Genomic DNA, 13,006 nt, shown 5'->3' with positions numbered 1-13,006 from the left:
TATGCAGCCGATGATACATTCTATGCCACACCATCTACGAAGTATCTACCCTTATATAAGGACCTCCTCTAATCTCTGTTGCTGATGATCTGCTGAGCCACCACCTCGGCAAATCGATTGACCATATTTCCTTCTTCCTGCTTCGCCTCGCCCACGGCAAGCAGTACTTTCTTGATTCCAACACCGACTTGGTCCGTCCCAGCATAATCACGCAGCTCTTTGAGAGACCTTTTAAGATCGGAATCGCTATCAAAGGCGTTGACTTCCCGAAGCACGGAAGCGAGCTCGGCGTGTGTGTTGATGTTAGGAACGGCTAATTCACGGTTGAAGATTTGCTGTAGGTCGAGTTGGCGCAAGACGGAGCGCTGGGAAGTGGTGCCGATGATGAGGAGACGGCGACCCTGAGTCTGTTAGTATGATGGTTGTTCTACATTTACAGGGTGACTTACGTTTGGTGGCTGTTTGGTGAGGAGAACCATCAAGGCCTGGAGGACCGGGTTAGAGAAGCGTGGTCCGATAGGGACCCACTCAATAATGCGTTCAATGTTGTCTACTACAACGATGTTCTGAGGCGACTTGTACGCATCAGTGAATACCTTGTTAAGGTATTGGATCTTGGCCATCTCGCTAAAGCCAACCATGTTCTCGGCGGAGACGAGCTTGATAAAGGGGAAATTTGACTCCTTAGCAATCCTAGCCGAGAGAGCTGTTTTCCCCGATCCTGGTGGGCCATGCATGAGGACCGAAAGGAGTGATGTGGTTGCGGAGTTCTTGACGAGGTCGACGAAAAGTCGACCGTCCTTGAGGATATTCGCGATGTATGGGCTGTAATGCAAAATCCCCGCAGCCATAGCAGTCTCGAGCTCCTCTTCGGAGACACCAAATGCAGCCTTGACCTCCTCAAGAGCATGCAAAAAGTCGCCTCTGTTGACTTTCATGTTTTCAATGTCATCGCTGACGCCAGCAACCGTACCAACCTTAACGTGTCGGTTGAAAGCAAATGACGAGGCGGACTTGACCAAGCCTCCAAGCTCAGCACCAGAAAAGTTCTTGGTAAGATGAGCAAGCTCGGCTACGTTGACATCCGGATCCATGACGTTGTTATCCAACATCTTCGAGGTATGAATCTTCAAAATCTGCGCCCGGCCATCCTCATCTGGGAGGGAGATCTCCATGTGGACCTCCAAACGCCCAGGACGAAGAAGCGCATCGTCAATCATGTCCATGCGATTGGTCATTCCAATAAGCAGGATGTTGTTGAGCTGGTCGACTCCATCGAGCTTGGAGAGCAACTGGTTGACAACACTGTCACCAACACCAGTTCCACCTCCAGCTCCGGAACCTCTCTGCTTGCACACAGCATCCAACTCATCGAAAATGATGATGTGAAGACCACTTTCGTCTCCCTTCTCCTTGTACTCCTTCTCGGCATCGGCGAAAAGTTTCCGGATGTTCTCCTCAGACTGTCCAACGTACTTGTTCAAGACCTCGGGTCCGTTGATGACCTTCGGCTCTCTCGAATTCAGCATCTTTCCAATTTGACGAGCGATAAGCGTCTTGCCTGTGCCAGGCGGCCCAAACAGTAAGATACCCTTCACGTGCTGGATACCCAATTTCTCAATCAGCCCAGGAGGGAAAATACGAGAAGCGAAAGCTCTTCGGAAGATGGAACTGAACTCCTTGTCCAAGCCACCAATACCCATGTCCTCGAACTTGAAGTCTGGCGCAATGATCGAGTTGGCGGCCGGCCGCTTCGCAGATCCCTTAAGCTTGATGGGTGACTTGGCATCCTTGTAGAATGTAATCGGGGTATGTCTCGTCAAGATACCTCTCGCCTGGGGACTCGAAACCGTCGGCGCCGCCGAGGATGACTTTTCCATACTCATGTCCACGAGCTGGACCGTCTTGACCGTAAACATCATTGGGATGTTCTTATAATCCATCAAGAGCTTTTGACCTGGCGCAAAAATCTGGTTCTCGAAATTCTTGATGAAGACATCGGCCAGGATGTCTTGATCGAAAGGCACATCGGTAATCTTCTTTACTGAAGCGAAGCCTACTTCGACGTCTAAGGTTCCTAAGTATGAGGCTGGGCCTTGGACGGCGAATGGGTCGTAGGACTCGGCCATGATGGGATCCATCATTCCAACATCACACCAGGTTCTCTGAGGGTCTGACAAGCTTATACAGCCCGGTGGAAACGATTCTAAAGGTCGAGCCGTGACTACATACCTCCCATTGAGGAGTATGTAGAGATCCGTGCCATCTCTCGAAGGAGGGAAGTCTCGAGGCGACACAGCACACCTGCACCCCCATTTAGAAGCCATCACAGTGTCCAAGCAGCCCCCCACAACACTTACAAATTCCCAAAGATGTACTGATTAGCAGCTGTCTTATCCTCCACCTTCGCAATCCTCAGCTGTGCTTGCCGGCCCGGCGAAGCCATCCCAGCCGCTGCCCTTGAAGGCATCTGCTGCGGTTGTCTCGGAGGCGACGCATACCCTCTGGGATCCCCGTACCCGCCTCTGTCATCGTATCCGCCCGGCATAGATGTATCGTCTCGCCCGGGAAGTTGGGAGGGCCGCCCGTATCCCGACTGTGGTGGTGCTTGAGCTCGGCCTGATCGCGAGCCTTGGCCAAATAGGTTCTCTCGCAAATTCATGGCGTTCGGTGACGGTTGGTTCGATCCAGTCAAGCAGCTGGTATCTTGTGGCCAGGTTTTCCTCAGCAGGCAGCTCTCTCCGGGACGTTTCCTCCGTCGTCAGCGACCACTGGGCGTTCGAAGTGTGTCCTCTTGTTACGACTCCTCGCAAACAGAGAACAAGTGTGCAGCTTTCCGCGGGTAAAGGCCGTCGTGTCGTCGTTTCAAGTCGTGAGGTGGAAATGGCAAGTAACGCAGGATGAAGCTCCCCACTTGGGTTCCTGTGCTGTTGCAGTTGTTAATTTGTACTGAATTGGCCTCAGCGGTTGGGGACAAAGCGACAACTCTGTCTCTGGGTCTGACCCTCGGCAATGCTCAGCCTCACCAAGCACCTCTCAGCCTCGAGCTAGATTTCTTCCTCGAGGTCGCAGCAGATCACGAAATTCAAAGTCTCCATCATGCCTCTGTAAGTTTCGTCTGTCTATGCGAATCCCCTCTGTCTTCCTACCTTCATTGCATCTTTCCGCTCGTCAAGCTCTCTCTCTCTCTCTCTCTCAACTCTCAGAACGCAACTAACACCCTACAGCCATCTCCTAGGCAAGAAGTCCTGGAACGTCTACAACACAGCCAACATCGAGAAGGTCAAACGCGATGAGGCCGCCGCCGCCGCCCTCGAAGCCGCCGAGGAGGAGCGCATGCAAGCCGTCGACGCCGCACGGCGCATGGCCATCCTCCGCGGCGAGGTCCCCACGCCCTTAGCCATTGCAGACGGCCCCAGCCCCTCCGACCCACACCACCACCCAGGGAAACGAGATGGGGAACGGAGAGGGGCCGGGAGGGAGCGCAGGAAGCGCAAGAGAGCGGGCGAAGACGACACGGGCTTTGAGATGCGCGTGGCGCTGGAAGAGCGGGAGGCGCTGGCCGCGGTCGGGAAACAGCTCGTGCTGAGGAAGGAGACGGAGGCGCCGTTGGTGGATCCGCGGGGGCACATTGATCTCTTCCCTCGGCCGAAAGCGGCGCCGACGAGGGCTGCGGAGAAGAATGCCGAGGCGGAACAGGAGACGGCTCGGAAGCGAAAGGAGTACGAAGATCAGTACACGATGAGATTCAGCAATGCGGCGGGGCTCAAACAGGGACTGGAGAACCCGTGGTATTCGAAGACGGGGGGGGGAGGCATCGAGGAGGAAGCGGTCGGTAAGGACGTCTGGGGTAATGCGGATCCGAGGCGGAAAGAGAGGGAGAGTCAGAGGATTGTGGATAACGATCCTCTGGCTATGATGAAGGCTGGAGCGAGGCAGGCGAGAGACGTCAAGAAGGAGAGGGAGAAGTGGAGAGAAGAGAGAGAAAGAGAAGTCCGGGAACTGGAGGATGCAGAAAGGCGGAAGAGGAGCAAGCGGAGGTATGAGGACTCCGAGGATGAGCTAGAAGGCTTCCGTCTTGATCGGAGAGAAGAGAGATCTTCGAAACGACATGCACGACGCGACAGAGAGGGCGAGAGGGAGAGGGAGAGAAGACACAGACACCGAGAGTCTGGGCGAGGCTCCCATCGAGAAAGGAGAGACTCTACGCGAAGCCCTCACCGAAACAGGGAGGAAGGGAGTGGTAAACATCGCCATCGGTCCAGACATCACGATTAGCGATTGGTAGCCAGCTATCTAAACAACACAGCAAGTACTGCTGCGGTCCCGCTCCCAGATCTCACCCACCGGGTATATATATGTATGACCTTTCCCAAACTCCATCCTCCAGCAGCACCTAGTACTTGATCTCAACGGCAAACATCCCCTTGCAAAGCTCCGCGACTTCCGTCCCGGCCAGACCCCCCTCCAAGGCCTCCCGTATCTTCCCGTACAAGCCCTCGCTAATGCCCTCCTTCCGATCCGAGTAAACGTCGACCCCCATCGGCGTGAACAAGCTGGCCTTGAACCACGTAACCACCCACTTCTCATGCACCCCGTCAAGATCGCTCTCGCCCCAACCGAGAATCTCCCACTATATTCAGTCAGCACGACTCTCTCCCTCTCCCCCCCTCTCTCTCCCCCTCCAAACCCCCAACCCATCCATCCATCCATCCATCCATCCATCCATCCATCCATCCATCCACCCACCGATTCAAACCCACAAAACAAAAACAAACCCAACATACATGACTACTAGCAACCCTCAACCACCCCCGTCCCCTCCACCTCCAACCCCCTCCAGCCCAGGAACCGGCGTATCCACCCCCCGGATACACCGCGGCTGCATCACCGCCGTCACCCAGCTCGACGACTCAATCGGCTCCGAGCACACCTCGTCGTCGATCAACGTCCTCCCTCCAGCTGCTGCCTCCCCGCTAGCTCCAGAAGAAGGCGGTGACGGGGACAACAACAGCTTATACGTGATCCGCACGTTCCGCGCCTTCGCCCACATCGGTAGCGTCGAGTGCGTGACGCTCCACGTGCGCTCGAGCCAGGCGAGCGGTGGCGCGCGCCATGGGCTTCGACTACCCTTACCCTTACCCTTACCCTTACCGTCGCCGCCGTCGTCGTCGTCGTGCGGAGGATAGATGCTCGGGGCGCGGAGGAGGAGGATGGGTGCTGTTGCTGCTGCTGCTGCTGCCATGCTTTGATGGATGGAGGGATGGATCGAGTTTGATGAGGTAGATATGTTTCGATGGAACGAGGAAATCTTGTTGTGTGTATCGAGCGGGAATAGGGAAGAGAAGTGGAAGTGAGATGGGTGACGGGAGAGAGGAGAGGAGGGAAGAGAAGAGATGTTGGAAAAATGAACTGATATTGATGGGTTGCGGTGAGGCTACGGAGACCGACTTGAGAAGACGTCATGGCGATCGCCGTGTGTTTCGGTGACCTCGAAATAATGCTGTCCCTTATTATCCATCCACCCACACCACTGAAGCACCCTTAGCCGAAGGTGTAAGTAAATGGGTAAGAATCGACACGGATCTCGCACGCACGCATCCCGAAGTCAGCACAAACCACAAGTATACCAGCAAGAGCTCGTGCATTCTCCAACTAGCTCACAGCTAGCACAGCAACCAACAAGCCCGTCCTCCCACCCCTATATGACAAACCGCTCCTTTCCCCCGCAAAGGGTCGCGCAACCAGGGTATAACCATCCTTCCTTCATCCATGCAATGCAAAGCAAATCGCTCTCTGCCCATCCCATCCCATCCCTGACAAAAGATATAAATAGAACCAGTCATGGCCATTCCTCTGTAGATATCTACTCCTCCCCAAGCCGTCCTCGCTCATCGGACAAGCCTCAATAATCAGAAAACAAAAAACAAAACAAAAAAAAATTCGTGGTCCATCGTGATGATAACCGTAAGGTCGATACTAGAGTTAGAGGTCGCAGGGACCATGGTCGGGTATAAAACGCAATGGAGAATGTAACGACTGTAGTAGCGACAAGGAGACATATTAGAGACAAGAAGCGTCTGAAAATTCGGGATCCCAAAGGTTGTTACAAGAAAGTATTCTGTCCCGTGGCGGACGAACGTGGTGAGATTCGTGTAGTTCGGTCGCGGCGTCGATGTAGAGATGTGGTGTCATCTCAATAAGGAATCTGTCGATATATGGTGGAGTCGAGGCTGGCGCTGCGCCCCGATCATTCATGAATTGCCTTCCCATATCTCGTAATCTCCTCATCGGTCAGAGCAGCCATCCAGAGACATCGCTCGGTGATGCCTTCAATCGGTTGGAACTGGTACAAGGAACTGGCCTCGAGTAATCGAAGCAGGTTCTTGACGATAGTCGCGTCTGTCCGACATTTCTCGAAGTTGACCAGTGGTTCGGTGGTTGGGGTACTGGCAATCTGGCTTGGACGTTCGGAGTTGACCAGAAGATCATGCGTATAGATGCAAACGAAGGGGATGCAGCCTTGACCTGCTCCAGCTCCTTCCATCTCAGCCCGGAGGCTATGGAAGTTCTGAGTTGGTGTCACGAGGAGTTCAAGATGTCTCAGGGTTTCCTTATCAGCAGCAGGCACGTGTGCCCATGTCTTGACCAGGCGGGAGATCTCCTTGGATGTGAGAGCAACGGTGAGTTGAGCCATAGTCGCAAAGTTGCGGTAGCTGCGGCAATGTGCTGCAATGTGGATAAACTTGATGATGCAGCGGACACGCTCCACGAGATCCTGAGTGAGAACAATTTCTGACACGGCCCACTTGACCATCAAGTTGAATCTGGCAATGACAACTTCAACTCCACGCGGCTCTTGTTGGCGGAGGAACTCAACCCACGAGCGAGATTCGGTAGACACATCCTTCCAACACATTTCGATCAGATCCTTCCAATCGATCTCGTTGAGTGCATCTTTCTCTATCAGTGTGAACTGCTGAGCAAGGACCTGAGAGTCAAAGGCTAGTACGAAGGGCAGATGGACCGATGTCTTTCGAGAGGGTTCAGATATGCGGTGGCTTCGCAGCGATTCCGTCGCAGGAAATGCGCCCCTCTCTACTCCGGATTCCTTCACGGAGAACGCGCCAGTTGGCGTAATCTCTGGTGTTGGGGGAAGGGTACTGTATGATTCTTGTGGTAGAGGCGAGGGGGGACCAAGATTGAGTGCCTGTAACATCGTCATTGGGGGGGATGGCGGTTGGCGATGGGGATGTGAGAGGGCGGTCCCTTTGGTGGGTAGGAATGATTGAGCGGTGCTGGAATCTTGTTCGGTGTGCCCAATCTCTGAGATACTTTCAAGCGAAATTTCCGAAGAAAGATCGCCCTTCTCGCTGTCCAAGAGAGATCGGTCCACATCATCTCGAGACTCCCCTGCGGGGATCCCTCTCATGCTGTCTGTCTCTTCCATGAAACCAATAGACTTCACGTGGGAAGATTCCGGGTTGTGTTCGTCATAGTGCGGTCCCCCTGTACTTTCGCCATGCAGTACAGAACGCGCTGACCGTCTTCGATTTTCCCTCACATAGCTGTCCCCAGTCAACTCACGTTCGAGAAGTGGGATAGAGTTGTATGACTCGACGGATCGGGGCGATAATAGCGGAGGCGCAGGTTGACATCCTTCGGGCTGATACACCGACGGCCTCACTTCTTCCAGGAACTGTCGATACTGGGGTCGATATGGCGCAGGCCGTGGCAAGGACTCTGAGGGCGCGGGCTCCACAATGTGCCGCTGCCGATGTCGTCGCTTCTCCCCTGCGTCTTCATGCTCTAGGGCCAATGTGCTCACATCGAGAGGAAAGCGGTCGAAGCTGTCGATGCCAACAGGAGTGGGTTTCAGGCTTCTGGAGACGTCAGAGCATCGTTTCTCGAACTTTCCCTCCAGCTTCAATAGAGCAGACTCGACACCTCCATCGTCATCGTCATCATCAGGGATCTGGGCGAGCATGGCTGCTTCTTTCGCAAACGAAGGTCGCATGACTGGCTGAGATGACAGGGTACTCAAAAGGGATACGTGGGACTTGGGGCCGAGTTCAGTCAGGGCACCAAGAGAGTGGTCCTGCTCGTGAGCATCTGTATGATCGTAGTCGCTGTTGACGACGTCCACGTAATGGCTTGATCCGGGCCCCAATAGATAAGAGCTACGGATCGAGTCGGAGTAAGCGGTCAAGGAGCCAGTTGACATCGGCCGGCGGTTTTCTTGGGTATCGAGATCTCCCACATGTGAGACGGCTCTCAAATCTCCCCCAGGGCGCCGTCGCAGGACTCTGAGTGGGGAGAGGGCGGATGAGACGTGGGAAACACGCTCTGGGCCCTCGTATTCCGAGAAGCTTGCCGCATCGAAGCTGCACTCGCTTCGATGCCGTTCGAACCCACTGTGGAAGGAAGCATGACGTCGCAAGGACCCAGATCTCTTGGTTCTGTATGCAAGACCTTTTGGATCTTTCATGCCAAGTCTTCCGGGTGGCCGATGGCACGGGGAGCGCTCATCTTCTCCTGACGGTCGTGGATCTACCACCAAGGATGGAGTGCCTTCCAAAGAGGTCGAGCATGGTCTCGCGTGATCAGCTGGAACATGTGGCGTTCGCCTTGGGGTTCCCAGCGTGACATCGGGTGGAGTGGAAGGCGGCGTGGGGCCACCAGAAGGATGAATATACAGATCCGGAGGGCTGTCTGCCGATAGCCTACGGGCTAACGCGCCAGTCATGACGGATAGCTCCGTGGTATTTTCCAAGTTCGGATACGAATTGCTACGCGCGTTCATCTCGCTCACCAGTTCTCTCCGATCCTCGGGTTGCTCGTCAGTCGTGTCCGGCGCCATGGAGGAGTACTGGAGGCCAGCATACTGCCCGCCTCCTTCTGATCTGCGGTCGTCGGTCTCGCGCTGCTCAGCTGCTGCTTCGGCTTCGGGTTTGGCTTCGGTTTCGGCTTCGGCTTCGGCTTGGGCTTCCGCTTCCGCTTCCGCTTCGGCCTCGGCATCCTCTCTTACAGCCTTCTTAAAATCTTCCGCAATCTCCGCACCGAGCAAGTCGATTCGCATGGGCAGCGCCGCATCTCGCGACCGAGCCTGTGGGACAACGGCGGTTCCCGGAAGACGATTGACAGTCGCTCCGCGGACACCCAAGGGCGGGATATTGGGAAAGCTACCTTGGGTGGGAGAGGCACTGGGGATTCCACCGAGGCCCCCGGTTCTAGAGCTCAGGGCCCGACGCACACTTCCCAGCAGCCTCTTCATCCCAGGACCTGACATGGCGGACGGGCCCTTCTGTTCCGACGGGATGTCGGGAAACAGTGTCGTTGCGCGATCCACCTCTGCAGGTGTCGTGGGGGCAATCACATCGACGAAGGCTTGCCCAGGTGGAAACAAATTACCTCTGACAATACTTCCAGCGTATGGCAAGGCAAGGAGTAATTCCGTACTTTTGAAGATGACCTTTTGCACCGGCTGCTGCAATCTCCGTTCATGTTGCGGCGTCGTGCGTCTGTCTCTGTAGGAGTCCGAGAAGCTCGCGCTTCGCTTGTGTGCATGCACGGGACGGACGCGCTTGCCAGCAAGAGATTTGGGCGTCGTCGCCACAGGAGGGAGAGGTTCGTATATCGAGCTGGCTGGTACGGGATGGGCTCCCACCGCCCGTGCCGATCCAGACCGCTGGCGAGAAGGAAACGAGCACGAGACAAAGTCTTCACTGAGTAGGCTTGAGGGCGGGCGGCGGGGTTGGCTTTCGTAGGAATCTTGGGCCGGATCATGTAGATCACGCGGAGGATCCGAGACTGAGGGCGGGTGGCCAGCCCGCGAAACATCCGCAAAGAAATCTCGCCTGCCTCCAGCGGTGTTGGGCTGCTCGGCAAAGTCCGGCTGTATGATACCATCCAGCCGTGGAGGTCCTTCGGGACGGGTTTGCCAGAAGGTCGGGTCCAGCGCGGGGTTTCTAGAACCCGCAACTCCACCCGGCAGGATGGGAACATGGCTGTCGAACTCGCCCTCGAATTCCGGTCCGTCCCAGTAGAGCGCGCACACCCTTCTCCAGCATTTTTTCAACTCGGCAAGCATCTTCAGCGGCACCTTCGTTCGCGATGGGTCCTGGAGTAGCTCGTCCACAAACCCATTCAGCAGGTCGCAAAAAGATTTCCGCAGATCATAGTCCACCACGTAGTCATCCAGAAAGTAGTTCAGGACCCAGTGTCGGATCGCAACGAAGGTCCTGACCCGGACGACGGTTCCCATCTCGTCGTCTCGGGCCAGGGCCCACCTCAGCCGTGCAATGAGCATGTGTAAGAGGTCCGTCGTGTCCAGGAAGGAGCGGTATGATAAGAAGAAGTCGGATAGGAGATCGTAATCTACGAATGTGGGTGATGTAATCTCCGCGACGAGGCGTGCTGGGGTCGCTGCTCTGATACCGCCGCCCACCGCATATCGCACAATCGACGGGTGGTCACATGCCGGCTTGAAGGTCAGCGTGTCGAACATCTCAGGGACGATGGCCGTGCCTTGGCGCAGGAGCTTGGGGGGACAGACGGGCCCCCTATGGAGCGGGATACTGGGAGCTGTAGGCGAGAAAAGCTGCTGAGGCGACGCGTCGGAATGTCGTCTCGACAGGGTTTGGCTTGGTCGATGCAAACTCAGGACCTGCGAGGATACACCACTGGAACGCTCAGCATCGGTCGTGGTATACGAGGACCCTCGTATGAGCGCAGTGCCTCTCGTGCTAAAGCGCGGGGTTCCCAGTTTATGGGAGGGGATAGAGACTTCCAACGTCGGGATTCCCCCGAAAGGTGGTTCGGGAGCTTTGGGCTTGGTTGCTGGTCTCTCAATCACAATCTTGAACGCGCCTGCGCCCGAGCCCAAGACTGGCAAGTGCTGGTCTCCTACCGTCGAGGCGGACTGGGCCCGTTGCCGGCGCGGCGCTCTCGAGGCTTTCGCCTGCTCGCTCCCAGGTCCGGCCGGCATCGAAGGTGTCCGGGACGACGTCCATAGGCTCCCATACTGCGAATCGTCGCCCGCCTCGCTCCGGGCGACCAAGGCATCGAGACCGGCCGTGCTGGGCGGAGTGATGGGGAACACGAACGACGGTTGCGGATATCTCTGATTGGAAGGACGTATGGTCGGGCTGTGGGGCGGGTCAGCATCTGTTCCGGTCGGGCATCGAAGGCCGGGCCCCGGCCGCGAGGACATCACGACTGGAGGGTGCCTCCGCTTACCGTAAATAGATCTTGCCATTATTCCCGACTTTCGCGACGGTGAACTGTCGGCCCTCGCGTCCCGCAGAGCTCCCGTCGGGGGTGATCTCGAAGCGGGCGTCCTCGGCTTCTCTCTTGGCCCTCCGACTGAGACTATTTTCTTTGCGCAATCCCTCCTCCGATTGCTTCTTCTTGGCCAGCGCGAGCGAGCGTTTGCCCGTCAGCCTGGACCGCGGTGCCGGCGCGAGCGTGATTCCATTCTTTGGCAGTCCGTCGACCTCGCGAACGGTCGTCTCGATGCGAGCGGGGGGGCCAAGCCTTCCTCGAGGAGCCAGGCGGTCTCGCTGTCGCTGTCGCAGACTCTCGGGCGCGTGCATCCTGGCCCATTGTGCGGCCGGGACTGAGGCGGCCTCGGGCTCCATCTTCAATGGACCGACCCTCAGCAAGTTTGCGGCATCCACGGCGGGCGCTGCATTGGGCGGTCGGACGGTGGTGGTGGTGGTGGTGGTCGGTGGTGGGTGGAGCGGAATCGGCAGTGATGGATGGGAGAAATGATTGAGGGTGTGTTATGGTATCGCAGGACGCGAGCGACAATTGCGGGATTGCGGGATTGCGGCCTGTCGTTGGCGGTTGAATCAGTGGGGAAGGAAGGAGAGTGAATTGAGTGGGTGAGAATGGAAGGGGCGTTGAGCTGTGAGTGGTGGGTGGTGGTGGGTGGTGGTGGGTTGGTGGGTTGGTGAGTGGTGGTGAGTCGGTACGAAGTAGTAGTAGTAGTTGGTCTTGGTCGTTGATGGCCAGGTCGAGGTCGAGGTCGTGGTCGTTCGATGGTTCTTCGCATGCAGCCTGTGCTGTGCTGGGGGAGGGGGGAGGGGGGAGGGGAGGGGGAAGGGGGGAAGGGGGAAGGGGGGGGGGAAGGGAGTGAGGAGGGATGAGGGAGGAGGGAGGAAGGACAAGATCGGATGGGATCAGTGTCAGAAAGGAATGGATGGAATGGGCCAGACAGACCGGACGGCTGGCTCCAAGAACAGACCAAGAAAGACGATGGTGGCTGCTGTTTGGCTAGCACGGACTCGGGCTACGGGGACGGGTACGGGTCAGGGTCAGGGTCAGGGTCAGGGTCAGGGTCAGGGTAAGGGGTCGGGTTACTGGGCATCACAGCAGGCGGAAAGGCCTACGAGGGCGCTATAAATACGGTACAAATAGTACAATGTACTACGTACCATATATTTGTAGATAGATATAGATGTGTATATATATCAGGTCTGGCCCCGTCCTCACCACCTGGACATCGGGATCAGATCAAGTAGCATCCCGGACGGCGACTGTACTGTCCAGAGTACCTCTGGAAATTGGTGATTCTCCGTCCTCTAATACGGGACGTTGTACTAGTAGTACTAAGTACTACTAAGTACTACTACTACGTATATACCCTTCTGGACTGGGGCTCCCTGTACTACGACCTTCTCCGGCGCTGTCCCGGCTGCCGTAAGCCGGTCGGCGACCTCGACCAGACCGGGGCTCGGGTATCTTGAGTGCCACCAAGCATGCACCTACCACGTGGTGGGTGCGAGGCCATTGCCATTGCCATCGCCATCGCCATCGCCGTCGATGCGAACGAGATGGGTAAGTCATGGTTCGTCATGGAGGCATTCCTCCAGCATACCTCTGGAATCTCACACAAACAGCAACAGCTACCGCAACAAGGACAACCACCAAAACAACAACAAGAACAACAGCCACCGAGACACAAACAACCACCACCACCAAAACAACAACAACAACAACAACA

At 56.3% G+C, this 13,006-nt stretch overlaps 4 protein-coding genes across 4 annotated transcripts; 1 reads left to right on the top strand and 3 right to left on the bottom strand.

Moving 5' to 3' along the window:
• Positions 1 to 68: 68 nt before the first annotated feature.
• On the bottom strand, positions 69 to 2,662 carry L3040_007934 (uncharacterized protein; the record flags this gene model as incomplete). The annotated part of the gene is made up of 3 exons (XM_007295568.2): positions 69 to 401; positions 450 to 2,304; positions 2,361 to 2,662. 3 exons carry the CDS (start codon positions 2,660 to 2,662, stop codon positions 69 to 71), a joined length of 2,490 nt encoding a protein of 829 aa, XP_007295630.1.
• Positions 2,663 to 3,099: 437 nt separating this feature from the next.
• Positions 3,100 to 4,278, top strand: L3040_007933 (uncharacterized protein; the record flags this gene model as incomplete). Its single annotated transcript, XM_007295569.2, has 2 exons — positions 3,100 to 3,107; positions 3,228 to 4,278. 2 exons carry the CDS (start codon positions 3,100 to 3,102, stop codon positions 4,276 to 4,278), a joined length of 1,059 nt encoding a protein of 352 aa, XP_007295631.2.
• A 118-nt stretch (positions 4,279 to 4,396) lies between these two features.
• L3040_007932 (uncharacterized protein) lies at positions 4,397 to 5,245 on the bottom strand (the record flags this gene model as incomplete). Its single annotated transcript, XM_066154761.1, has 3 exons — positions 4,397 to 4,633; positions 4,788 to 4,794; positions 4,878 to 5,245. The coding sequence occupies 3 exons, from the start codon at positions 5,243 to 5,245 to the stop codon at positions 4,397 to 4,399; spliced, it is 612 nt and encodes a 203-aa protein (XP_066010659.1).
• Positions 5,246 to 6,250: 1,005 nt separating this feature from the next.
• On the bottom strand, positions 6,251 to 11,639 carry L3040_007931 (uncharacterized protein; the record flags this gene model as incomplete). Its single annotated transcript, XM_066154760.1, has 2 exons — positions 6,251 to 11,147; positions 11,239 to 11,639. 2 exons carry the CDS (start codon positions 11,637 to 11,639, stop codon positions 6,251 to 6,253), a joined length of 5,298 nt encoding a protein of 1,765 aa, XP_066010658.1.
• Positions 11,640 to 13,006: the final 1,367 nt, after the last annotated feature.

Source organism: Drepanopeziza brunnea (genome assembly GCF_022702325.1).
Source record: "Drepanopeziza brunnea f. sp. 'multigermtubi' strain 214-2 chromosome Unknown ctg14, whole genome shotgun sequence".
NCBI lineage: Eukaryota > Fungi > Ascomycota > Leotiomycetes > Helotiales > Drepanopezizaceae > Drepanopeziza > Drepanopeziza brunnea.
This window is presented reverse-complemented; position numbering and strand designations above follow the sequence as displayed.